Consider the following 27,670-nt stretch of genomic DNA (forward strand, 5'->3'; position numbering starts at 1 on the left):
GGTATTTAACAGTTAAATAATGCTGCTTTACATGGGATGGCAGTTGAGGCACAACAGAGCTATTGGTTGAAAAGTAGACATTTCCATGGATCTGGTTCACTGCCACCCCTCTCAAAATCTTCCTGCACCCACAGAGGAGCCTGTAGCAGCTCCAGGATCAGCTGAGACAGGAGTTCCAAACTTTTGCTTTTTACAGACATTCACAAAAGGCTTAATGTGGTTCCTTGTGGCAAACCAGTCCCTGCCACCTTTCTGAAACCTTTTATCCATTTCTGAGGCAGAGTGTTGTCCTCAGGGTCTACGTGGTCAGTCTGCTCCTAAAGTATACCCAGAGACACAGGAGAATAGTGTGTCATGGCTGGACTACATAACTAGCTAACCATGCCTGGCCACTTCTATGCAACAGCTTGTGATCTGGTGCGGGGTAATAATGGTGCAGAAGTTTAGGGAGTCCTTAGCTACAACATGGAGGAATGGTTCTTTGGTTTATTCCTATTCAAACTGATCTGTGGAGCCTGCACAAAGGAGGGCATAAGGGCAGCAGCCTTTTTGTCATTTCTCACCTCTGTAGATCAATTCATTTAACAGGTGCAGGGACGGAGGTGGGCACGAAAGTCTTTGTCAACTGGGAAAGATTAACATAGTTTCACAGCAAGCACAAAGTATCTGTGCAGTGTTAACCCCACAGGATACCTAAAAATGTACACTTAGTTTACTATTTCCCACAGCCCTTAAATAGCTAGTTAAATTCATTTCTGAGTGTGGTTATAATTTGAAATCACATATCTCTACTTTATGTCTACTTCTTAATATTATTTAATTAATCAGTTTCTCTAATAATTATATACAGAGAGATCTGAGCAAATCAACTATTGGAAACATAATAAAGGCAATTAGAGAACTACGAATTTGCAAACTGTTTTCAAATACTAATTAATCTCATTATACATTCTTTTTTTAAAGGATCAATTTGATTAACCAATGGGCATCATCCAGTAAGTAGGGGGCGGTAGTTGCTCTGACAGTAGGGAGTTGGGTTGGGAACCGGAGGGTTGCAGGTTCCTTGGGGACTGCCAAGGTGCTCTTGAGCAAGGCACCAACCCCCAAACTGCTCGGAGTGCCTTTCCATGGGCTGCCCCCTCACTCTGACATCTCTCCATGTAGTGCATGTAAAAGTACTGAGCATGTGTTTGTAATTCAGGCCTGTGTGTGATAACAAGACTGACAACATTGTAATTTCCTCTTAATAAAGTATACATTATTGTTTTGCTTGTACATTCTAGCCAGGTAGATGTTGACATTCGCAGCTTTTAAATGTATTTTCTTCTATAAAAGCTCAGTTCTATTAGAAAAAGTTAAATATATTACAGTATATAGACCTAAAATTGAGAGTTATGCATTTTGTCAAGAAGACCTCATTCAATTCCATGCATGTACAGACATTTGGGAACTGTAGCACCACCTGCAGGCCTACATGCTCGCCACTCTAACTACTGAACCTCTTACAGCTACCAGTATTCACTTCAGCATCCTTCCATTGTTTGGCTACTTCAGCCACTCGTTTCATCATTGATACAAGTGGTGGCCCAGCTTGGCTCCACTAAACATGATTATTAAACAATTAGCACTCGCACACTAAAAGGATAATGTCAAAAAACTGATATGTAAATCCATGCATTTCAAATTTTCAATCATATTTTTATTGGAAAATTATTGAAAACAATGTAAGCATTAAAAACATAGGCATTGGATAGAATATGGCCAGTACTCAAGCTTAAACTGTGTCCTTACAGAGTGCCTTAAATACCAAGCGTTGAGTTTTCTACATAGGATAGCTAAAAAATACATATCACACTTTTACTAAATTGACTTTATAAAATGTCACTGTACAATAAATGTTCAACGAGTGGCAAATCTATACAAACATACTGTAAAGAAACCATTTAGTGGAACTATCAAGACAAATTAAAATATAACAAAATAAAATAAATTCACTTTTTGAATATCTGAAGATTACTGTTCGCTCCAAAAGTCTAAACCTGGTTTGTAAAAATTAAAACATCAACAGGGAATTCTTATATTATGGAACTTAAAAAAATACATCAGTTAAATGTGTTGCTTTAAAAAGGGTACGAGGCAACCCTCACAGCCACCAAATTCTGGTCCACAGAGGAACTGCACACAGTGAATTGTACATTCTCCCACTGAAATGTGTACTGCCAATTTAATCATTGTGTGAAAATATATTACAAGATGTCTCTATTCTTTCTTATATGGATTTTGTGCAAAAAAAAAGATGAACCAAGAATTTATTGATAGCAATCCAGGTCAGAAACTATTGTACAAGGAGTCTACATCAGCTCACCATCATCCGTGCATGAACAAAACAAAACAAAAAACAGGATCCATACAAAAAGGCGAGATGTAAAATATTTACCAACAGATACAAAAATATCAACATGAATAAATTAATTTCTCCTACATTTCTTTACTGCCCCCCCTATCTACCCTCTCTTTTTTTGCTCTCCAACAAATGGAAAAGAAACCTGGCAAAAGCAGAGAAGGGTTTTCTGTATCTGAGGCGAAGGAGCCCTTTAATACGTCGCTATGTGTCCTTTACTACTCTAATCAAGAGTCCGACCCTGCCCTGCATCAGAAGTGTGAGATACATACACTTGCTTTACAACAATTAAAAAAAGTGATAGACAATCGGGAAGCAATCTTGAGAAGCTAATAAAGTGAAAGCCTGAACTCTGTGACTTTTAAAATCCTCTCAAATCATAGCTACAGTGGTCTGATTGCAGGTGGTTAGGCATCCAGCTGTTGCTCATACAGTATAACCAGCTACCGCGATAGGCCACACGGAAGGCTTCTCATAGCAGGCTTGCAAGGCTGGTGGTTGGGCCGTTCTGGGCTTGGATCTGGACAGGAGGAGGGCCATCAGTCCACTGAAAAACAGAGAGAAACACACTTTAATTTCAGCACTACACAAAAACAGACACAGAAAATAGATATGAGTGGTAATAAAAAGTAGCGACCTGTAAACTTTAAAGGTTCCATACTGCAAAAAGTGAGATTTCCATGTCTTTTTTTGATTATAAAAGCAGGTTGAGGTGCTGTATGAATACTCTGAAAGTTGCAAAACGTTCTATCTCCAGAAAAATGCAGACAAGCCCTATTCAGAAACAGTGTCGTTAACGAGCAGTCAGGACTTCCAAACTGTTTTGATGTTACAACTTTAAGATATTTTGGTAGAAAGTGGCGCTACATTTGTGTTACAGTTACTCCTTAGCTGCAATGACGGAGCAGGAACTAAATGAGCACAGATGCGAAAGACACAGACGCTGACCAATCAGAGCAGACTTTGACTTTTCGGGAGGAGGGCTTAAAAAGACAGGTGTTAAAACAGTTTTCAGAGTAAGGGGGGAAAACAGGTATATTCAGAGAGACCCTATGAGGAAAATGAGTATGAAATTTTGAATTTGGCATTTAAGAACCACGGGAATCTGTTTCACATACACTGATGAGGTTATGCTCGGGGAGGCTGCAGGCAGCGATGTGGTCCTGCAGCAGCTGCTGGGAGAAGTTCTGGTGCATCTGGGCTGCTTCATGGGCATCCATGGTGTTCCCCAGGGCCTTGTTCAAGTCTGTAAGCACAACACACAGTCAATATCTTCCCTCAACCACAGTTACTTGAGAACAGAGATGTTGTGATTCAGCAGTCTCAAAAGCCTGCAGAGTCTGTTTCACAAGTACAAAATCCAAGAAGACAAATGATGTCCGAGATGAGGGAAAAGGTCAGTATCTACACACACCTTTCAACAGTGCTGAAGACCACAGCTGAACAGACATGTCAGGGATCTTGCTGGCCAGCTGCATGGCAGGTACAACCATGTTGTTGCTTTCCTAAATAAGAAAAAGGACAACTTTTTAGAAAACAAATCTGGCTTACAGCATTTATTATACACTGTACATTTCGAATTGGCATAAAACATGAATCTCTCCTACCCATTTAATAATGTACGCACAGAAAATAAATAATTTCCACACACTCATTTTGAACCCTGAAATAAATTAATGCGTGTGAACAAATTATTCTTTAATTTTGATACTGCAGATTTTTTTTTTTACAGTTTACAGTTGTTGGGACTGCTCTTGTCAGTTAGGGAGAAACACCTAGACTGTGAGAACCAGAATAATGGCTATGTTTCCATACAGAAGTGTTATTTTATTGTGATAACTGAAATTATTCTTAGCAAGACAACAAGGTCCAGGGTGCTCAGGAAGTTCAGTCTGATGATTGAAGGTGCTCGTTGGGGTCGGGAATTCAATTAAGTATAGAGGGAAAAAAAAATTCAAGGCACTCTTCTTCAAAATTAGAAAATGTAAAAGACATATATATCTTTTACATTTTCTATCATGAACTAGCCAGAAAAGAAAGGCTTTTTAAATCATTTTGAAGAAGAGTGCCTTGGATATCCTTTTTTTATTGACTGAAATCATTCATTCAATATTTTCTTTTCAATATTACTATAGTATGTCAGTGTTTCTGTCAGTTGATGCTTGGCCTATATCTAGTGCACAACAACGTGCTTAGGCGCCTCAACTGTGACGTCTGAACAGTTCTTAAATGAGTCAGCTACCCTGAGCTTTAGGCAAAATACATCATGTATTTATTAGTCTTACTCTGTGGTTGCCCAGTACATAGAAGATGTGGCCCAGCAGAACCAGGGAGCAGGCAGTCAGTCGGTTCAGATCCTCCGCATTAGACATCTTCAGGGTTTCTCTTAGGAAGCGTCTGCAACACAATATATACATGACTACGTACTGTATGTACAGGCACAGGATGGGTCTGTAGGTGTGCAATCTAAGGTTGGACATACTTGGCCTCGTTGTAGCGTCCTTGAAAGAAGGACAGGAGTCCCCTGATGTAGAAGGCTGCAGCCCGGAGGCAATGGGAGCTGAATCCAAAACAAAGACAATGGTTACATAGTTAATAGTCTGAACCAGTTTTAACAAAATGCATTGCTTCAATGTATTGTGCTGTTTTATATATACACAAACTGTATAAAAAAATGTGAATAATGTTATGCCTCTTACCTTACTGGGAAGTTATGGTCGGGGTTTATTCTCTCTAGGAGGCTATACAGCTGAAGAAAAAATGAAACAGGAAACGTGTTTAAACGTGTTTATTGAACCTTTATATTAAAAAGGTTTGTCTCTGCTTATCTTTCCTTTATCTCAAATTTCCTTTATTTCTTATCAACATAACTATAAAACTATAATCCACTGACTGTTCTAGATAATTGATAAGGATCACTTAGATTTGGTTATCAAAGTACTGTGCTGAGTCGGACATTTTACACTTGGAAAAAGATCAACTCATCTTGCGCTCTCTAGTGGACGGGCTATGCAATGGCAGCACTGTTTCTAATTTCCAAACATGCCGTTTATTTGTAGCCTGGGAAAAACCCTGACGAACTTCCGGCAAATTTGAGATTTGCTCTGCAAGTCTGTCTGGCCAAGAGGCCTTTCAAGCCCAGTTCCAATTTTTCCCCAATTGAGGCACCAATCACAACCGCTCTGCAACATGCTCGCTGGTTGACATGTTTTTCCGACAGTCTGCATACAGTAAGTCATCTCCTTCATTGCTCGGATTGTTTTTTAGGTCTATCCAACTGCAGTCAGAGGCATTTGAGTGGCTTCTCCTGCAGCAACTATTGATTAGGCTCCACAAAGACGTAAAACCACAAACTTAATATAATGTATACTAATACCTCTTTCACACCAACAACCAGGGTTGAACAAGGGTGATCTGAATAGGGTTCAACCCTTCTTTTGGAAATTCAAACCAAGCCAGTCAACACTGGCTGATCCCTGGTCATGACAATCCACATACGACCTGGGTCGCAACCCAGGAACAATGCACACCGATTACCTTAAGTCAGATACTCCACTCCATCTGTCCTCTACAAGAACTATTGTTTGGTAGCTACATGGATTTGTCAATGTACACAAGAGAGAGGAATAAAGCTTATTTTATGATTGTTTTACAGTGATACGTTTTAAAAAGCACAAATAAATAACCATCAAACACTGATAATTTTGTGGACTTAGATGCTCTTTTCTCCTCCTCTGCATTTCATTCACTGCAGCAGTAAACAAGGAATTAGGTCTACTCTAGTATTGATTTATGACCATTTTAAGAAGAGTGGAGAACATTTTATCTTTGTTCGATCTCATTAAAAGTAAGGTTAGGCTTTGCTGACGGCTTCCCGACTCACTTTAAAAAAAAGAGAGCGAGATAGTCGCATGAGCCAGCAGCCACACTGAACTGCAGACTTGTGTCTCAGGCGAGAGAGAGAGCAGCAGCGCAGTTGACAAGAGAATTAAACAAAACTTATTTTAATATGGTAACGTTCTAACTCTGGCTTTTTACAGGCAGCTTCTTCCCAACTGCAACCCTGCTACCGCTGAGTCTCAGTTGACTCAGAGTCAACTAGATAACAGACTAGTGACCATCCGGGCACTCACTGTCACCGACTTTGCTCATACACGGCTGTTCTCATGTGGAATAAATTGAACCGCTCGGCTCTGCTGTTGTGGTTGTTAATAAAAATGCCTGCAATAACCCAGCATGAAGCACAGTGAGACTAGGGGTGGGTCTCAATACACATTATGTTTTTTTTTTTTTTTTTTAAATAGTGCGGCAACCTCTTGAGAGGGGTGATTGTGCCCCCCTCTCATTTCTAACCAATTACGTAATTTGTCCCGACCCCGGTTGTAAGCAGCCCTGGTGGTGTGCATTTATGATTGACCCTAGTCCGACCCACCCCTCGACCTGGGTCGCAAAGCCGAGTTGATAATAGCACCCAACTGATAAAGGATTAAGGCCGATATCGATACAAATATTTGGTGATTTCAAAATCTGATATACTGTATATCGGCCAATATATATATATATATATATATATAAATCCAGATGTGTGTAATAAAACATAACAGATTTCCCTTACAATAGTTATTTGTAGTTATTCATGAGCCCTCACTAAAATAATGATTATGCAGTTTAAAAATAAACTTTGTTTTATTGTTACAACAGAACAGACGAACATCAAAAAATATTCAAGTTCTGATAAATAAAATGGATAAAAATACAAACAAGTTATGAAACTTAAAAGTCCTTTGAACAAAAAACATTAACAACGTAAAAGTTGCAAACAGGGACACTGTAGAGCGCCCTCTGGTGAACAAACTATGCAACACCAACACTCATGGGGTGTTTTGGCTGTTATATATTTAAAAAATGGAATGTATGAATACCAAAAACCTTGGAAAATGCCTAATATCGGCCGCCGATATATCGGTTAAGCTCTAGTCGATAGACGAGGGTTAACCCTTTCAAACACACAGCCAACCCTGGTTCAACCCTGGTTCTGATTGAGCCCTCAGTGTGAAATGGGTATAAAACACTTTAAGTGATTAAATGCATTACATTGTTGTTAATTAAAGACGTGAAACGTAATTACTTCACTGACCTCCTGATGTCGGTTTCCTTCCCTTATGTAGACGCTGGCCAAGTTGGTTACGATGTACGTCCACAGTTCCTGATGTGTGGTGAGCTGAAACACAACAAACATCTTTGAGATAGGAGGAGAGATCAGCAGCAGCAGAGTAGAAGAAGAGAAAAGAAGAGGCCAGTAAAAGAGAGGAAAGAGGGAAAAGAGAGATACGGGTGACATTATCTGAAGAGAGGCGGTACTCACCCGCAAGGCTGTGGTAAACTGTGCCTCTGCATTATCCATACAGTTCACTGAGATACAGTACAGACCCTGGGAGATGACAGGAGCAAGAGGAATAGATTGACCATTACAGATGTCAATTTGTAACCAAAACAGTAGTGGAAAAACAAAAGTGGTTTCTTCTGAAAAAGAGCTTTTGGAATGTACAAAAGTTGCGTGTTTTGATTTGACAATTCCACAAAGTTTTCAGAAGTCTGATTGTTTTATATTTTTATTGTAGGTTGGTTATCCCTTTGGGTTTATGGGGTTTTCTATTTCTAAAATGTTTTATTGAATTCTAAATCATCTAAACAACCACTGAACTCATAAGTGTGTTAATCATTTCAACAACAATGTAATAAAATTAATTACTATTGCGAACATCTCCTACCTGTCTAATTTAAGTATTTAGCAATCTACTGCTAAATCTCATACAAATGTGTGGTTTTTTTAAGGTCACAGTACTTTAAAATGAAGTGGTATTTTTGTAACAATACATCCTTAAAAAGCTGACCGCTGAGAATGTCTTGATCTGTTCTTAGTGGATATTACAGGGACACACACTTGTTTTAGTGAAGTGAAACTTATTTTACTTGACTTACGACCATGAAACTTTTTTTGTATTGGCCTGAAATAGTAACCCTGAGGCACACACACAAATGTTTAGGGTGAAAATACTCACTAATAGCGTGTGAAGCTGAGCAGCATGGTTGGTGAATAACCTGGGGGACTGTTGGCACAACTGACACACCTGCGAGATCTGGAGGGACACAACAAAAAGTCAAAGCCCACTTCGTTTTTTTGACATGCTACAAAAGAAAGGTGCTGGATCGTATCTTTTTCAAACTGCCACGTATTAAATACAACAAAACCATGGGTGCCAAAACAAAATACCTCTTGTAATGCAGTGGCCTTGTGGCCCGTGACAAGTCTACACATGATGATGTGTTCCAGAAGAATGACTTGGAAGGTAGAGAGGATGGGGCTGCAGTCCAACACTGAAACATGAAAACAATAAATTAAAAAGCAAACTCAAACAACTCCAACATTATATAGTTATTAATATAGATTAAATATTTTTTAGAGAAGTACAGGAACATGTTGGGCAACGCACTTTTTAGTTTCTCTAGTTGCATAAGAGCCTTGTCTGTGTACTTCTGAGCTTTCTCCAGATAGCCTGCTTGCATGGAGTGCATGACCGTCACCTGTAAAATGACAAGGAGTACATATTTGAATTTTTGGGTTTCTGTAAATAACATCACAGAGGACGGTACAGACCTGCTCTTTTATGAAAAGCGCTGAGAGATAACTGTTGTTGTGATTTGGCGCTATATAAATAAAATTGAATACTCAGCATTGTGAACCAATTTCTAAATATGCGCATGTTAACCAAATCTCTGCAACACTGCAGTTATGCAAAGTTAACCAGTAGGATAATGCAAAGAAGCTCAACAACTGTCATATATACAGTGTATGTATGTATGTATGTATGTATGTATGTATGTACGTACACTACCGTTCAAAGGTTTGGGGTCACATTGAAAGGTCCTTATTTTTGAAGGAAAAGCACTGTACTTTTCAATGAAGATAACTTTAAACTAGTCTTAACTTTGAAGAAATACACTCTGTACATTGCTAATGTAGTAAATGACTATTCTAGCTGCAAATGTCTGGTTTTTGGTGCAATATCTACATAGGTGTATAGAGGCCCATTTCCAGCAACTATCACTCCAGTGTTCTAATGGTACAATGTGTTTGCTCATTGGCTCAGAAGGCTAACTGATGATTAGAAAACCCTTGTGCAATCATGTTCACACATCTGAAAACAGTTTAGGTCGTTACAGAAGCTACAAAACTGACCTTCCTTTGAGCAGATTGAGTTTCTGGAGCATCACATTTGTGGGGTCAATTAAACGCTCAAAATGGCCAGAAAAAGAGAACTTTCATCTGAAACTCGACAGTCTATTCTTGTCCTTAGAAATGAAGGTATTACATGCGAGACATTGCTAGAACTTGAAGATCCTACAACGGTGTGTACTACTCCCTTCAGAGGACAGCACAAACAGGCTCTAACCAGAGTAGAAAAGAAGTGGGAGGCCGCGTTGCACAACTGAGCAAGAGATAAGTACATTAGAGTCTCTAGTTTGAGAAAACAGACGCCTCACAGGTCCCCAACTGGCATCTTCATTAAATAGTACCCGCAAACACACCAGTGTCAACATCTACAGTGAAAAGGCGGCTGAGGGATTCTGGGCTTCAGGGCAGAGTGGCAAAGAAAAAGCCATATCTGAGACTGGCCAATAAAAGAAAAAGATTAAGATGGGCAAAAAGAACACAGACATTGGACAGAGGAAGACTGGAAAAAAGTGTTGTGGACGGATGAATCCAAGTTTGAGGTGTTTGGATCACAAAGAAGAACGTTTGTGAGACGCAGAACAAATGAAAAGATGCTGGAAGAATGCCTGACGCCATGTTAAGCATGGTGGAGGTAATATGATGGTCTGGGGTTGCTTTGGTGCTGGTAAGGTGGGAGATTTGTACAGGGTAAAAGGGATTCTGAATAAGGAAGGCTATCACTCCATTTTGCAACGCCATGCCATACCCAGTGGACAGCGCTTGATTGGAGCCAATTTCATCCTACAACAGGACAATGACCCTAAACACACTCCAAATTGTGCAAGAACTATTTAGAGCAGAAGCAGGCAGCTGGTAATCGGTAATGAGTGGCCAGCGCAGTCACCAGATCTGAACCCCATTGAGCTGTTGTGGGAGCAGCTTGACCGTATGGTACGCAAGAATGCCCATCCAACCAATCCAACTTGTGGGAGCTGCTTCTGGAAGCGTGGGGTGCAATTTCTCCAGATTAACTCAACAAATTAACAGCTAGAATGCCAAAGGTCTACAATGCTGTAATTGCTGCAAATGGAGGATTCTTTGACAAAAGCAAAGTTTGATGTAAAAAAAATCTTATTTCAAATACAAATCATTATTTCTAACCTTGTCAATGTCTTGACTCTATTTTCTATTCATTTCACAACGTATGGTGGTGAATAAGTGACTTTTTCAGGAAAACACAAAATTGTTTGGGTGACCCCAAACTTTTGAACGGTAGTGTATGTATGTATATTTATTATTTGTTTTCTTTTCATTACAAATCTATTAGATGCAACTTAAATGAATAATGAAGACAAGACGGCCCCTTGTCTTTGTGCTCTGCTCTTTTTATGTGAAAATATATTTTAGTGGAGAGTTAGTGTAGTTTTAAAAAGCATGGTTCTGTGCCTATTATTTTCAAGGCCAAGGACATTTAACATAAACCGGGTCACCAGAATAGCGTGCATCCATTCAGAGGATTTGAACACAACCAATGACATTATAATTTTAGAAGTGCCTCCATTCTTGTATGGTGGCTACTAAAAAAGGAGAATTCCATTAATAATGATTTCTATAAATATGCAAGTACAGTCAATAGAAAAACTCAACCCGAATCAGTGCGGTCAACACGGAGTAGCTGCAGCTATGTATACGAGCTTCCACTGAGGTAAAATGGCAGTTGTCTGGGAAAGTTTTAGAGTGCCTTTGAACAGGGCCCTTACGTGACAACAAGATGCGTTTTCAACTCTGACATTGTTTAAATTCCCCTACGGGTACCCTCTATGCTGCTGCTAGCTAGCTTGCCCTGCTAGCTGCTACTTGCTAGCGGGCGTGTGTTCACTCATGTTTCTGTGATAATCATCATGCAGTTCCACACAGCTGCAGTTCCACACAGTTTTGTGTGTATTTGTAACTCATCATTTTGTGTGTGACTGATCTGGTGTTGGTGAGTAGGAGGCTTTGCCGTGTCAATCTGTGTGCTAGTTCCCTGAGCCGCGCTAGCAGGCCCCACCGGCATCCTTGCTTCTGATTTCTCCCCACTTTAGTCGCCTCCCGCTCCTGAAAACAATCCAGTGAGTGCCCGGTGGTCTTTCCAGAGGAAAGGTCATGCCTTTGCGACAAAAACTTGTTTATTACCCCTCAAAAATAGGTAATTGAACACTGTAGTGATTATGACCATTTCAATTACTATGTAACTAATGGAAGCGGGCCAAACGATGTCTGTGGCTTGATCGACACTACCAAGCCTCCTACTCCTAAAATGGATGAGCTACAAATACACACGGAACTGCTGCATGATGATTATGACAGAAGCCTGGCGGAACACACAAGCTTCTCACAGACGGCAGCTAGCAGCAAGCTAGCTACCAGCCGGATCAAGCCAGGATAGGTGGATTTAACCAATGTCTGAGTTGAAAATGCATCTTGTTGTCACGTAAGGGTCCTGTTCATGTTGCACAGATATTTAAATTGCATTTTGTGTCTGTTAAGAGACACAAAGGCACTCTAAAACTTGCCCCGTTAACTGCCGTTTTAGCTCAGTGGAAGCACATAAACGCAACTGTAGCTACTCAAGTTTGCCAGCACCGAATCAAGCCAGGTTTTTTTTCATATTGAAAGTATCGCATATTTATAACGATCAAGATTGACATAAAAATTGGCCGGAATTCTCCTTTAACCTCATGTCTTAAAACCACTTAAGGATTACACCAAGTTAAACCAGAAACTAGCCAAAATCCAGCAACAAACACATTCAGAAGGAGAAAAACAGGGGAGGTTGTTGTGTTGGAATAACAGCCCTGGTGTTGTTTTCGGAGATTATAACTTGCATGTGGCAAAGCAAGAGAGGCGGCATTACCAAGTAGACGAGCACACACATGTGCTCCTTGGGCAGCCAGTGGAAGAGGTCAGCTGGGTTGCTGGGCAGAATCTCATCATCGTGGAGTGTTGAAATGGTCTGGATGCACTGCTGCAGCTGCTTCAGACACGGCTTCACACTCTTCACCTAGAGAGACATGGAAATATATACAATCTCAGCTTCAGGTAGTTTGAGGCAACCAGACAAGCTATCAAAAAGGTTTACCCTCCCGAAACTCTTTATGAAATTAATGAATGCATGCATGCTGATCAACAATTTCCATGTGTGTTAATAATTAGCTATTTATACCCCTATTAACAACTCCGTCCCACTTTATTTACCCCTTCCAGACTGGCTTTCCTACCTGTCCAGCATCCAGGTAGTGTGTGACTTGTAGGACCAGGAAGAACACCCTCAGGGATTCCTTCTGGATGGGGTTTCCCTGCCAGTTTTCTACAATAGTTCCGCACAGTGTGAGCAGAGGATGCACCTCCCCAAGCTTCCTCTCCATTAGCAGCAACTGGAAGGCAGAAAACACCCCAATCAAAACTTGAAAACATGTGATGTTCCTTGCTTTTGTTGTTAAAATATATTTATTATTATTAATTATTTTTTCCACTATTACTGGTATTCCTCAGTTATTGCAGACAAATATGCAATATAGGAATTTGTGTGGTGTTGGGGAAAAAAGTTCCTGTTTCTATAGCCATCGTGTAACAGCACAAAAAAGCACAACAAAGTAAAGTAGGGCAGATGACTCACCATTCCTTTACTGAGGAGAAACAGTGCCCTAAAAAAAACGAGAACACATAGTAAGCTTTTTTCCCCATCAAGTTCTCACAATCCATCCATATTTATAAACATATTATGCCACAGTTGTATTGGTAGCAAGGGTGCACCACTATGAGTCAGAACTGGTGAAACGTGTCTGTCACAAGAGTCGGGTGCATTTTTTTAAAAAACTTTTACAAGAACATTTGACTTGAAATAAAGATGAATAACTAAGAATGAATTATTTTCTATGCAATGGGAAATAAGCGATGTTCTGTCTCACTACACATTAAAGTGCTCATATATGTCCTTTTCAGGTTCATAAATGTATTCAGGTTAGAAAATAGAATAGGTTTATATGGTTTAATATTTAAAAAACACCATATATTTTGTTGTACTGCACATTGCTGCAGCTCCTCTTTTCACCCTGTGTGTTGAGCTCTCTGTTTCAGCTACAGAGTGAGGCATCACACTTCTATTCCATCTTTGTTGGGAGTCGCACATGCAGTACTGAGGTAAGGACTACTAGCCAGTCAAAAGCAGACTGTGACGCTTTTTCATTTTGTAAACCTATAACATGAACAAAAGAGATATATAGCACAATAAAAGAAAGGGAAAAAGCCGAGAAGCATAATATGAGCACTTTAACTGATTCGACAGGTCAAAATTACATTTGCAAAGTAACATACATAACATGTACACGTTATGTCACTACACATGTCACTACACTTTATATCTTTGACTTTATATTTTTGATATTTTATACTGTTATATTCTTATATTTTTTTGTCACTACACTAGACAGTCACTACACTTTATATCTTTGACTTTATATTTTTGATATTTTATACTGTTATATTTTATACTGTTATATTCTTATATTTTTTTTGTGTCAACACTGCAAAGGGATTGCTTTAATCTCGTTGCACAAGTACCGTGTACTTGTGTATAATGACAATAAAGGCATTCTATTCTATTCTATGTAAAAAACATAAGTTAGATTTAGGATATAACTTGATGTAAATGAAGTTTCCTGTATTTAGTGGCACTTCTGTAAAAGGAATATATAGAGAGGAATCAGCAACAGAACAGCTGTCAAGAGTTTTATTGTCGACTTCCCGGACTTGTATTGGGATAGCCCTTCAGATGGAAAGCTCTTCATATAATAATAATAAAAAATTGAATTTGTATAGCGCTTTTCCCAAGCTCAAAGTCACTTTACAGAGTAGAAACAGTGTAAAAACATAAATTAAAAAAACTAAGGATAGGTAGAACAGAAAAGATGGGTCTTCAGACGGGACGGAAAAATGGTGAGGGACTCAGAGATGCGGATCTCATGGGGGAGGGAGTTCCAGAGCCTGGGAGCTGCCCTGGAAAAGGCTCTGTCCCCAAAACTGCGGAGCTTTGACTTGGGGACATAGAGGAGACCGCTGAGGTGGATCTGAGGGACCGTGAAGGTGGGTAGGGGGAGAGGAGGACAGTGAGGTATGACGGGGCAAGGTGGTGTACGGCTTTGTAGGCGAGGACCAGGATTTTGTATGTGATCCGGTCAGAAATGGGAAGCCAGTGTAGCTGTTTTAGGACCGGAGTGATGTGGTGCCAGGATGCAGGGGAGTGGCTCTGTGAGGGTGTAATAGCCAGATTTAGGCTACTTCAGTACTACCCAAAAACTCCTTCCACGCAAGCATTTCAACTCCTTAGCAGAATCAATCTCCAGTTATATAAATATATATAAAAACACACCTGACAACACAAACCACATGACCATTCGCATACAGGAAGCAGGTTGTCTGCGGTTGAAGATCACGGATGTATAAATTATAAATACAGAAAATAGTTTGGAGAAAGATCAACAATGGCAAAAAGTAAGACCAGGGATTTATTTACTTGGGCCGACAACAACTGAAAGGTATGTAAGCCTACCTAAGCAATTAGACTGGCGGACATGAGTTGTTGTTTCGAAAGATCTCGGTTTCTGCATGTCCAAGCAAGTCCGGAATTGTCAAACTTAAATGGGGTCAGCAAAGTTTCCAAAGGTTTCCGGTTTAGGGGAGTAGTTTGGACGCGAGGTATAAACGTAGCAAGAGATAGTGTTTTTTAACAAAAATGAAGTTGTGTGGATGTAGCCTGAGACTTATAAATTACCCATACTTGACCTTGGTTTATAGCAATTTTGTTTTTGGTTGTTCTGAGATGAATGGTAATCGTAAAAAAAAAAAAAAAACATGGTGCTAACCACTGACAGCCTTAAATATGCAGTCAACAGAAGATTGAATGACATTTACCTGGTATATTCTGAGCCAACTACTCGGGCATACTCGGCTCCAACCCCCAGCAGGTCACATGCTGACACCAAGTCTTTCTCCAGTGTATGAAGTTGCTGAAAGAGGCAATAAGAACATTCCCGCCATTGTTGAAGACTCTTTTACTATCTGCACACAAAGTCTGCATCAGAAACTTTCAAAAATACAAAAGCATGGCACAACTGTGAGGAAACAGCACACTGAATAACCACTAGAATTACAGCTGTTGTAAATGCGTGGTCATTTCAACTCAAACACTGCAGGACCAACAATGTCACCCCTGTTCATACTATTGCACTAATACATACCGCCAACTGGAACAACAATCTGCAGTGCCAGTATGGTGTTTGTTGTGAAATCTGAATGGCCTTGCGCAGAAGGGGTTTTGCAGAGTCCACCAAATTCTGAAAGGATCAATAGTCATAAATCATGAATAACTACGCACAGTCTACTCTAGTACATGTACTACCATGGGATACACAACTTCTAATACCTTCATTTTCCCTTCGTGTTCAGAAGTAAATGTATGGAGCCAAGCTAAAGTTACTTTTACCTCAGGAAAAAAAAAGAACTTGACTTACCTGTTGGCAGAAGAGTTCTGACAAAATGCTGGCAGCTTCGAATTTGACATCTTCAAACTGAGGGACTTGTTGCGATATAAACCACTACAAAAAAAATGATAACGTCACATGTTAGCGCCATCATATTGTCGGTGTTTGCTATCTTTATGAACCAAAATTGATAACACCACACAGAGGCTTATTTAGCTAGCTAACGTTAACATCAGGGTAAGAACGAAAGCGGCCGACTCGCTACGAATGTTTAACAAAACGAATAGAAATCTTAAATTTCAGCCTCTGTGCAAACGTAACCTTCCTAAATAAACAGCTATTTTAGGATTTCCGTTTGCTGTTTTCGCTGCCTGAGGCCTACGCTCGTCCCCTTCTCCGCTGCATCCCCGCTCTTTCCTAAATCAAATGTCCCTCACCGCTTTCTCCAGGTGGCTGCGGGCCAGCTCGCTGTTCTTGGTGTGGTGGTAGAGAACCGAGCCCAACTGAAGATGTGTCCGGGCCTCGATCCTCTGTGGGGGCTTAAACTGAAACACTGCCTGTAGACAGTGCACACAGAGCCGGATTTTTGGCGGACTTGAGGTTCGGAAATGCTCCGCAAAACCGAGAAGGGCGAGGTACCAGCGTTCCGGGGCCTCTACGTTGGACGCCATTTTCCCCGACAACAACAAGTTTTTCAGCGCTATGACCAGTCTCCCGTGTTGCCAGGTTCAGTCATCTAAAACCCACGACCAAAGCGTCCAATATCCCAATCTCTCGTGTTCGTTTGCTTTTCTTCATTTTTGGAAACATTTAATAACGATTGTTACGCTGTTTAATAAAATACTTTGTACCTGTACATTTATAGAATAAAAGGACACGTTGCAAGTAATTTCCTCAAGGGCTGCAGGCTGCAGCTATGTTATTGTGATACACTGGTGCTCTGAATATTATTTTGTGGGACATTATACTCCTCATAATGTTCATTCATTTTAATTGAGTAATGTATAATTTTGGGTTTCCCTATATAAAATAAGATTGTACGTGCAAAACACAGTAAACCCAAAACATGCTGAGTTTCAGCTAACCATGGGAATTACTATGGGTCACACATGACATCAAAAGTTATATCAAACAAGTTATGTAATCATCTATAATGGGTCATTTTCTTTTAAATGTATAATTTTACATTACCTTGGAACAACTCATAACTTTTAAGGTATAGTCAATTAATGGACGCATGTTATGTTCATCTTGTTGTATTTATTTTAGGTGAGTAGTTGTTTCCTTTGAAACTGTTCTGAAACTCAAAATGCTCCACTTCAATCGTGGCAACCACACAGCGCATACCGGTAACTACAGTTTGTTATTTTTGTGCAAAGCTGGCAACCTATCGCTTTGGAGAAACTCGCGAGATTTCAAATCAATAGCGGGAGTCTGTCATGGGTATTGTAGTCCAAAATACACAGTCAGTTCTTTAAAACCTTGAAAAGCCCAATAAATCTTGTGCGCAGAACCAGGCAGAGGCAGAGGCACATGCAGAAATTCCTCGCAGACGATAGTCTATGAACAACACACACTCTGCTGCAGCTTGACACCTGTCTTTTACAATCATCTTCACAAACGCCAACAACGTGAAAGACGTGGAGACATCTCGCAGTCGTATCGAGTTGCAAGTTTCAAGAGCAACTGACCAGCCTTCAGCGATCAATGAAAAAAATGCGTGCAAGAATGTGCAGGGCAGACTGGTGACGGATCATAACACATCGCAGACTTGTAAACACGGGGTCCTTTAAACTCTAACAAAGGTAACAGCACGCAGCATTTATTCATAATGAACACTTGATGTAACCATAATAACGATGTATATAGGCCTGTTTATTCATTCTTTGATGAACTGGTGATGCATGATTCGCAGTTTATTTATGGGGTCACTAACATATTATCTGCTCCCATTTATTTTAGAGTGAGTATTTGAAGTGGGCCAGATTGACAAATGATAAATATAAACAGTGTATTTGTTTTGAGAGTTAATGTGGGTTGAACCGATTTTGCAATGCAACACCCTGGACTTGTTTACAAGCCAGGCTTTTTAGGGTACGCGCGAGTCACCACGTCCCCGCGTCATGACAAAGATACCCGAGGGAGTGCGACAGGGCGCGCTGTTGTTCTGTTAAATAAAAGTGTCCTTTTAATTGCTCCTCCATATTTTGTCACATAGCTTCCTTCTTCAGTGTGTTTTCCGGAATGAGTGGCTGAGCGTCTGACGGCCCTCGGTATCCTGTGAAGGGCACACATGGCCCACAACCATCAGAGCCCTCTGCCTGTGGCCCAGGCCACCGTGCTGGCCCTGCCACCCTCCAGCCAAGCCAAGGTGAGCATTGGTTCTCTTATGACTTATTCACATGTTCTGCGCGAGTACAAATGATTAAATATTGCACTTTTATGACATATTTGATCACCTGGGATATGTGGACACATGCTGTATGGACTACATTATTATGACCTTGTTTACAAAAGCTTCAGTTGGAGATTGTGTCGAAATCAGGTCAAAGACAAGAGAGTAATAAAAACATTTCCTGTCAGCCTAACTCAGCTATTTGTCAGTCTCAAGTGTTATACTTTAAGGCGATGTGGATACTTTGTCTGACATTACACGGCACAATGCATTTTACATTCTCTGTCAACAAAATAAATAAATAAATATATAAAATAAAAACCACCATCAATGCTAGAATAATCTTGCATGGAGACGGTGTGCATTCTAACATTGCATTTAAAAAGAACGAACTGGTAAATCCCTTTTTTTTTAAATATAAGGCACCGTTTGTGAAATAGTTCCATTGCTCTATATTGGTATGATCATTTTAAGATCAACCATTTAACAAACCCTACTGTGCGACTCCTCTCAGTGTAATGTAGCTGTTGTTGTGACATAGTGTACAGCCTTCCTGGTATTACACTTACTTTTAAAGGACATGCCTCGACCAGTACATTGCTCGAATTAGCAGGGAGTTGCCAGCTAATCCAGGCTGGCCTTAGTTAACAAAGCAACACTGTAGGTAGTATTATATAAGAAGAACTATGACATATGTTTACTGTAGTATCACAGGGGTTTGTCACTAAACAGGACAACATTTATCAAATGTATTTGTGATAAAACTTAAGCTTACATTATTCAAAGATATCTCTATTTTCATTTTAAACCATTTTGCTCTTTGTGGAGCATAGGTCATTCATGACTTTCTCCAGCTTGTTTAGAAATATTAAGATATATTCATCCATTGTACCAAATAATTGCACATTTTCATTTTTAAACTTCTACCAAAGTTGCAGTTGAACTCAGACCCAGAATGAAATCCCAAACTGTATTTTTACCTCCTCTGTTATGAGTTGTGAAGTTGTGTTTGTTATTCATGCCAAATGCTCCTCTTATCACTTAGGCGGATGGTTTATTGGGTTCAACTGTCCCTTCCAGTGGGACACGCACACATTCCGTATCTATATAGTCCAGGACACATTCACCCACACCAACGTCTCTGCTTCAGGGGAGCACTAGTTGGTGTTATCTCTTGTGATTCTGTCTAAACAAATAAGTCACTCTGGCTCGCCACGTGCAGATTTTGCTGTTGCAGTAACTTTGCTGAATGATGAACACGATAGTGTGTGTGCTGATAAGCACATGACATTTGTGCTACATAGATAGCTTGTGAGGATCAGACAGTGACGTGAGAGATTAATGATTAAACTACTACTTTATTTGTACACATTTTACAGAGTGTAAGGTTGTGACGATATCTTGAGTTATCTTAAAGGATCAGTGTTGAGCTGTCAGTATGTGTCAGTGTAATGTGACAAAATGTCTTCTAATGTAATGCAATGTGAACATGTCTGTGTGTCCAAACAGGACTTGAGGCCCAGATGGACAGTGCTGGACTCCCTGCTGTGTGGGGCATTTGCTGGAGCTGTAGCCAAGACAGTCATTGCGCCTCTGGATCGGACCAAGATCATTTTCCAAGGCAAGAACAACGCTCCATTTCCTTCCAAATATAGAAGTTAGAACCGAATTTACAGTAGTCCATTTTCTGCACTGAGTATTTATTTATTTTTTGTTTGTAGGTCTACAAAAGTTTCCACTGACCGTTGTAACTCATGTCTAATCCTCTTAGTAGATGTTTAGCCTGTGTGGGAGAGTGTGTTGTTTAACCATTAGGTTCACTGTGTTTGTTTTTCTTCCACAGTGTCCTCCAAAAGATTCTCAGCTAAGGTGAGAATCTGTCTGGATTTCTTTAAAATAGATCATGTCTTCCAAAAACTAGATTTGCCTTGTTTAATGTGAAGCTACACTGGCAGCCAGGACAACGTTGAAAGGCAGAACGTACAGTATTTATGCTGGAAATTGATTTGTGACAATTTTGCCAAGTACAAATGATTTAAAAAGAAAAACATTTGGTGGGTACAGCTCTTGGTTACAGATGTTATAATGTTCTTAATTGAGCGTTTGGGTTATTTTTGTTACTGAGAAAACAAGCAAAACAGACAGAATGAGTTATTTGAGGTATCTATTAAGACAGGAAATGTTTTTGACATTTTGGTATTTTATGGAATTAATTAAAACAAATTATATCAATAACAAAAACAACCTTAGTTGGAGGTCTAGTATGTGACTGGTAGATCTCTGCTCTAGTATTATTTTATAGCCATTATGTCACCGCCATACGCACACACTTTCCTACGCATTCAGTCTTAAACATTACACCTGATTGTGCACCTTGAAAATATTGAGATTATCACGTTAAATTATTAAATGTGGGAAAACATGAAAGCCATCTATATCTCCGCTCCTAACCCCATATATCCACCCACCCCCAGGAGGCATTCAGGCTCATCTACTGCACGTACAAGAAGGAGGGGCTTCTGGGTCTGTGGAGAGGGAACTCGGCCACCATGGTGAGGGTCATACCCTACGCTGCCCTCCAGTTCTGCTCACATGACCAGTACAAAAAACTATTGGGGAGCTACTACGGCTACCAGGGCAAGTGAGTAGAGCATTTGTCTATCAGCAGCAATGAATTTATTTGAAGATAAAAGGGATGACAATGGCGGTTGTTGGATGGGTCGCTCCACCACTTTGGTCCAGAATGAATAGTCTATGTCTTGACGTTCCACTTTCGGGATTGCTCCGTTGCCGCCGGAAAATCCGCCAGATTTCACTAATTTAGGCCAGATATCCTTTGAGTTGGTATTTTAAACTCCGGCCGATTTATGAGAACTACACCTTTTCTCAGGTCTCTGCAGTGTAAATCCAGACAGCTAGCTAGCCTATCTGTCCAATCTGAGTTTTCTGTTGCACGACTAAAACAACTTTTAAACGTACACAGGTTCCACCAAAACAAGTTCCTTCCGAGCCTATTTGGCAACGGCACCGCGGCTTTTCTCCAGTGCTTAGCAAGACGATTGTGATTGGTTTAAAGAATGCCAGACCCTCCTCCAGCGTGCTTTGGAGGAGGGTCTGGCAAAGCAAGACTAAGAATCGTAACATTGAAACATCAGCATGTCAGTATTTTTATTATGAGCATGTTAGCATGCTGGAATTAGCGCTTAGGCTTGGTTTTTTTTTTTAACAGCATAAAGAATAGTTTTTGGTATTACTATTTTTTGGTATTACTATTATTATTATTGTTATTTACTACAGATTATTGTGTTGTTTGTTGTCAGAGCTCTGCCTCCGTTCCCACGCTTCCTGGCTGGCTCTCTGGCCGGCACCACTGCTGCGATGCTTACCTACCCTCTGGACATGGCGCGAGCCAGGATGGCAGTGACAGCCAGAGAAATGTAAGCACCCATCATCCCCTTACAGTCCCATAACACCCACTACTGTGCACCGAAGGGTTCTCTGTCGTCGCGGCAGTACGATAAAATAGACCATTGCAATGCATGAATGTTACTAAATGTCATACAATACCACTCATAATGGTAAATAGTACAGTTAAACAAGTGTTAAACAATGTATTGAATGATGCTTTTTCATGGGACAGGTACAGCAACATTATGCACGTCTTTGTGCGGATCTCCCAAGAGGAGGGTGTCCGGACCCTTTACAGAGGCTTCACTCCCACTATCATGGGTGTCATCCCGTATGCAGGGATCACATTCTTCACATATGAGACCCTCAAGAAGCTACACACAGGTACTGATCACTATTCTTCTCTGTAAATGCCTACATTTTGTAGGGCTGGGTATCATTCAAACATTTTTGCCACTGGTACCAATAGCAATACCTTGTCTTCAATATTGGTTTCAATACCAATTTCATAAAATAGAGTTTCTTTCTGTGATTACATTTTATTTCATTTATTTAATGAACCAAACAAAAATGCAAAACATTGGTCCAGATGACAACATACAGAGAAAAAGGCACAGTGCACCTTTTACACAATCCTTCTTTGCGATCAAATGTTTCTCTCTAAAACAAAGAGAGGAAATCCGGGAAGGAGGGTTACACAACAAAAACACAACAGCAAGAACAATGCCCGCAACTCACAAACAAGACACATAGAAACAGACACACACACAAACACACAAACAAGAGGCATCACCAGGGAGACCGACAAAAGACAAAGGGGGCCAAACACACACACACACACTAACACACACAGAAGTGAGAAGGCTGTAGCACAAATCTATAGCAAGGACTTCAATGATCCAGCAATGCTCAGCCAAGTGTCCAAAGTCCTTCCCGGGGCTCCACCTACGCTATCTGTGGAGGGCTCCGTATACACAAGATCCAGAAAGGAAAGGGTCCAAGTACGCATAGACAAGTCATGAGGTGTTTTCCAACAGGTTGCAATCATTCACTTAGCTGCTGTAAGTCCAGCAAAAACAGCACGTTTTTGAGTTTTAGAGTGCTAAAGAGCTAACAGATCAGTCAGAATCAAAACACTGATAGTAACCTGTACAGTATCATTAATCAGGGCAGATAACTTGGATGAATGTTGTTCCACAACTGACAGACAGGAGAGCTCTCCCAGATCATGTGAAGATATGTACCTTGAGCTTTTAGTGGGCAGAAAGTGCATAAAGGATTGTTAATTATCTTTTAATAATGCATTGTCACAGGGGTGAGATATGTCCTATGAATGAAATTGTAGTGAATCGGCTGATGGTCTGGATTGCATGATACTTCTGGAATGTTAGACCATGCATCATGGCAGTCAAGATTGATTCTCAGTCCTGGGCAATTGCGTACCCAGATCCTCTCAATAGGAAGGGCAGCACAGCCAGATATCACCAAGACTTAATAAACCTCGATACCATACCACAGGGTTTTGGCTACATAGTAAATAACTTCCGGATAGGATGGATGGGCAGAGCCCTTTGCCAGGGGACACCCTCGTGCTTTGAGTGCTAATCTTAATTGAAGGTAAAAGAAAAAAGAGGAACGTGGTAGATTGAATGCATTTTGTAGTCAGAAAAAGGGGAACAAGTAGTGATGGCCATTTGAAACTTTCTGAACCAGTGTCTTTATTTTCTGAGCCCACTAGATGGTGCTCTTGGTTTAAAGAAAGGCCTAAGGCATTGCAATTCAGTGTACTGTCAACCCTTTGTTAAACAGAGAGCGCCATAAAGTGGGCTCAGAAAATAAAGACACTGGTTCACGAAGCTTTGTTTGGCCATCACTAGTAACAAACCAACCTTGCTAAAAATATCTTTTAGACAATGAACTTCCCTTTGTTCCCATTGTGGGGCTATTATAGGCCTCCCACCAATCAGGAGCACGATATTGTTGAATAATGGAGAAAATGTGTCCCAGTTACAAGCTATATGGCAAAATATTTCAGCCAATCTTCAAGTTTTGATAAGATGAGAGATAAGTGGGCCAAAGCGTAGCTGGCAATGTTTGTTGGAGATATTGGCAAAAAGAACGTCATGGAGTGACCGAGGCTCTGTCATAGCATTTTCTAACGCCAGCAAAGAGACATATCTGGGTTGAACCAAGTAAGGAGGGGTCTTAACACACAGGACCAAGAATACTGTTTAAAGATGGGATTTGAGAGGCCACCATCCTCTTTCAGTACAACTTGTAGAACTTAAGTCGCGGCTGTTTTTCTTTCCAGATAAATTTAGATACCGCTGATTGTAATTTATGCCAATAACCAGAAGAAGGGGAAAGAAATAGAATAGAGCTCACAAAATTATTCCTGGGTAAAACATTCATTTCAACCACTGAGATACAGGCTTGAATCGACAGGGGGATACCCATCCATTTGTCCATATCCTTCAAAATGTTGTTCAGAGCAACAGAATAGTTATGTTTAACAATCTGGTTTAAGCAGGGGAAGACCTCAATGCCTAAATATTTAAACTGCTTAACAATGGGAATGTTATTAGAGACAGTTGAATTGTGAGCAGGATCATTTCAGACTTTGACTAGTTAATTTTAAAGCCTGATAAGCTTCCATACTACTCGCATAATGAAGAGACTGAGAGGGGTTTTCTAAAAAAAACAAAAAAGCCAGCGGCTCTATCAGAATCAGAAACACAATAAGAAATACTTTGTTGATCCAGAAAAGGGAAACTCTGTGTTGCAGTTGCACAAATAGTAAAATATACTATACTATACTATAATATACTTGACATTGTGTCAAGAGAGACAAGTGACATTGGGGTGTTACTGTCTTCTGCCACATCAACAACTTGGAGAAGGCGTCTCTCTCTCTCTGCTGAATTTTAAATCAGAGTTAAGCAGGCTCAGAGGTCGATAGCTAAAGCACTCTGTAGGATCTTCATCCTTTTTCAAGAGTATGGAAATCAAGGCTGTGTTAACATCCTTTTGGAAATTCACCCTTCTCAATAGAGAAATTAATCATGTCAAGAATGTCCAGTTGTTCCCAAAATGTTGCATACAATTCTGGGGGGGGGGGGTCAAAGCCTGGCGATTTACCCTTTTGCATATTCTGTACTGCCAAACTTAGTTCCTCTAAAGTGATCAATTTGTCTAAGTCAGCTGATTCCTCTGCTGATAACTGAGGCAAGTCAAGCTGATTCAACCGGCTGTCACGACGGGTTTTTTCCAAAGTAACCTCTGATTCATACAAATTGGAATAAAATATCTGAAAGGATTTATTTATTTCAACAGGGTCAGTTCTAATGTTACCATCTGAAGATATAACAGTGGGAATATCTGCAAAATAGTCACTGGACGTTATTCTCAGGGCAAGTGGATGACTAGGTCCAGTGCCCTCAAAGTAATAGCGATGTCTATTTGTAGGAATTCAGATTTCTGTTTCAGAATGTTGTTTATTTCTTTTTTTGACCAGTGATTGTTCTAAAGTTATTTGGTCAGTAAAATTAATTTGCAACAATGAGTCTAACCTGGGGAACTCGGTTGGCTAAGCGGCCGATAATCAGTCCATAGCAAAAGCGTCTCTTGTAATAATGCAAAGTCAACGTTTCTCTTTTTAAGTAGGGCTAGGGTGCTGGCTCGCTTGCGAGGTGCATTCAGACCACCACAGTTCCAAACCAAAACTTTAAGATCACTCATTATTAAAAAAGCTGCGTTCTAAATGACAGTAAATGTGGAAAAGCAACATGCTACTGCCTTTCACTTCTTTAAATCCTAACAATAGTGCATCCAAAGTTAAGTCCCTCAACACACAGAACATGTAAGACAGAACAAAAGTAGATGAGACAGTGACAAAAAGGAACGCGAGAGGAGCAGCGTTATTAAATCTTGGTAGAAGCATGCTGAACGCTTATTGGCTTATTGGCTAAAGTGAATTTTTTTTGTATACTTAACTAAGTAAAAATGTGTTGTTTAGATATTGAACTCTTTGTGATCTTTCTCTCCACTCTAGAAAAAACTAAGCGACCCCAGCCGTACCCCCATGAGCGCTTGGCTTTCGGTGCCTGCGCGGGCCTGATCGGCCAATCTGCCTCATATCCCCTGGACGTGGTACGTCGACGCATGCAGACCGCCGGCGTCACCGGCTCGTCGTACGCCACAATTCTGGGGACCATGCGTGAGATTGTGACACAGGAGGGCGTCGTACGGGGACTATACAAGGGCCTGAGCATGAACTGGATTAAAGGGCCCATTGCTGTGGGGATGAGCCTCACCACATTTGACATCACGCACAGCCTTCTGCGCAAATTGCATCAGATGGGCTACTCCGCTCACTGAATCATTTGGGAGTGACAGAAGGAAACAAAGAAGCACAGACTGACGTGAGGGAGATCATTTCTTTCACATGGCAATTAAATTTTTTTTTAAAAAGTCTCTGCACTCAGTCTGGGCAGAGCCGTCCTGCTGCACACTCCTGTTCCCGTCAGACAGGATGTCAGAGGAGGGGATGAGTGGAAAGGAGATCTGTTATGCACAAAGAAACACAGTTCCTCACTCTTTGGTTAATGCACAGTCAGGTTCACTGGCAGAGAGGGTGAGGAGACATAAAAAGAAGTGTCTTCAAATTGTTCACATAATCACAACTTTTTCTTTTTTTTTTAATCACATGAAGTGATTACCAGTGGGACTGTGGATAAAGAAAAGTTTAGTTTTTTTTATGGATAATAAGGAGCACTTTGTGTTGTATTAATAAGATGCATGCTTGCACTTTATTAAACCTACAATGTTCTTTCAAACTAATCTTGTACTCTTTACTGTGATACCTTGTTTTTAATGAGTTTTATTGCTTTTAGTTTGGGGGGAAATTTTATTTTTATTTTAATCGCATCGTTTCTTTAATCATTTCAAATAGCGTGATCGTACAGGGGTATGGCTTGTGATGAAAGGGTGATTATGCAATATGTTTTGTTTTCCTTTTCCATGTTATGATGATGGTGTTCCATGATGGTGGTACGATGAATTGAGATTGATGGAGCCGATGATTGTAGGAGGGTGATCATGTCAGCAGGACTGTACAGTTTCATTGTCCATCCAGCACTGAGGAGGTGTGGTATAGTATTAAAATGTCTAAGAGAGGCTAATCAAATGTATGAGGCAAAAAAAATCTATATTTACAAAAGATTTTTGGTTCATTTGCATATTCTTGAGAGGTTTTTGTAGTGTGTCCACATTGTTGGACACACTTGCTTTTACATGAGAGTAAGGCGTTGTTTTCCTGAAAAAATCTAAATATGGCAAAGCACTAAACTCAGTCATAAGTTTCATGTTTCTAAGGATTAATCATACTTTCACTGCTAATGTACATTTCAACGAAGCAGTATTTGCAAAGATGTACGTTTACAGTTAGAAGTTAAAACTGACTCTTCAATAAAGTGTCCATCCACAACCGTGAGCAATGAGTCCTTTTGTCCACTTGAGGGGGCCATAAGCAAAGCCAACCACACCACAGGCGACATTAAAGGCCCGTCTTAAAAATTGTAAATAGAAAAAGGAATATTTATGATAGGTTTCTACAGAAACAAAGATCTTTTATTTTGTATTTCTATTTTCTAATTTTTTTTATAATAATGTGGTCTTTGTTACAACTCCGCTGTATCCAGGAGGCATTGTTTTGCTGTTTAGTCTTCATT

General features: G+C 40.2%; 2 protein-coding genes across 3 annotated transcripts; one reads left to right on the plus strand and one right to left on the minus strand.

The window, feature by feature from the left end:
• Positions 1-1,676: 1,676 nt before the first annotated feature.
• LOC116695293 (MAU2 chromatid cohesion factor homolog) lies at positions 1,677-16,851 on the minus strand. The gene is made up of 18 exons (XM_032525428.1): positions 16,576-16,851; positions 16,169-16,252; positions 15,896-15,991; positions 15,570-15,664; positions 13,276-13,303; positions 12,878-13,033; positions 12,514-12,660; positions 8,896-8,986; positions 8,676-8,779; positions 8,464-8,541; positions 7,767-7,832; positions 7,539-7,622; positions 5,101-5,150; positions 4,884-4,961; positions 4,687-4,798; positions 3,816-3,906; positions 3,520-3,647; positions 1,677-2,948 (listed from the first exon to the last, which is right to left on the minus strand). The coding sequence occupies exons 1-18, from the start codon at positions 16,807-16,809 to the stop codon at positions 2,874-2,876; spliced, it is 1,797 nt and encodes a 598-aa protein (XP_032381319.1). The 5' UTR covers positions 16,810-16,851; the 3' UTR covers positions 1,677-2,873.
• A 736-nt stretch (positions 16,852-17,587) lies between these two features.
• Positions 17,588-27,426, plus strand: LOC116695893 (mitochondrial coenzyme A transporter SLC25A42). Of its 2 annotated transcripts, none has more exons than XM_032526418.1 (8): positions 17,588-17,943; positions 18,370-18,509; positions 20,043-20,154; positions 20,377-20,402; positions 21,008-21,174; positions 21,854-21,970; positions 22,174-22,325; positions 25,993-26,318. In XM_032526418.1, the coding sequence occupies exons 2-8, from the start codon at positions 18,432-18,434 to the stop codon at positions 26,316-26,318; spliced, it is 978 nt and encodes a 325-aa protein (XP_032382309.1). In that variant the 5' UTR covers positions 17,588-17,943; positions 18,370-18,431. The 2 variants fall into 2 exon arrangements, with proteins under 2 accessions (XP_032382309.1, XP_032382308.1); XM_032526417.1 differs by having other exon boundaries at positions 17,590-17,943; positions 18,357-18,509; positions 25,993-27,426.
• Positions 27,427-27,670: the final 244 nt, after the last annotated feature.

This window comes from Etheostoma spectabile, chromosome 9 (assembly GCF_008692095.1).
Source record: "Etheostoma spectabile isolate EspeVRDwgs_2016 chromosome 9, UIUC_Espe_1.0, whole genome shotgun sequence".
In the NCBI taxonomy this organism is placed as follows: domain Eukaryota; kingdom Metazoa; phylum Chordata; class Actinopteri; order Perciformes; family Percidae; genus Etheostoma; species Etheostoma spectabile.

Bases quoted from the DNA above. Each gene is read 5' to 3' on its own strand.
- LOC116695893 (XM_032526418.1), top strand. From the start codon at position 18,432: ATGGCCCACAACCATCAGAGCCCTCTGCCTGTGGCCCAGGCCACCGTG. The intron at 20,403-21,007 runs GTGAGAATCTGT...ACCCACCCCCAG, and splicing joins CCAAAAGATTCTCAGCTAAG to GAGGCATTCAGGCTCATCTA. The intron at 21,175-21,853 runs GTGAGTAGAGCA...GTTTGTTGTCAG, and splicing joins TACTACGGCTACCAGGGCAA to AGCTCTGCCTCCGTTCCCAC.
- LOC116695293 (XM_032525428.1), bottom strand. From the start codon at position 16,809: ATGGCGTCCAACGTAGAGGCCCCGGAACGCTGGTACCTCGCCCTTCTC. The intron at 8,542-8,675 runs GTATTTTGTTTT...GTGTCCCTCCAG, and splicing joins AGGCCACTGCATTACAAGAG to ATCTCGCAGGTGTGTCAGTT. The intron at 7,833-8,463 runs GTGAGTATTTTC...GTCATCTCCCAG, and splicing joins CTCAGCTTCACACGCTATTA to GGTCTGTACTGTATCTCAGT.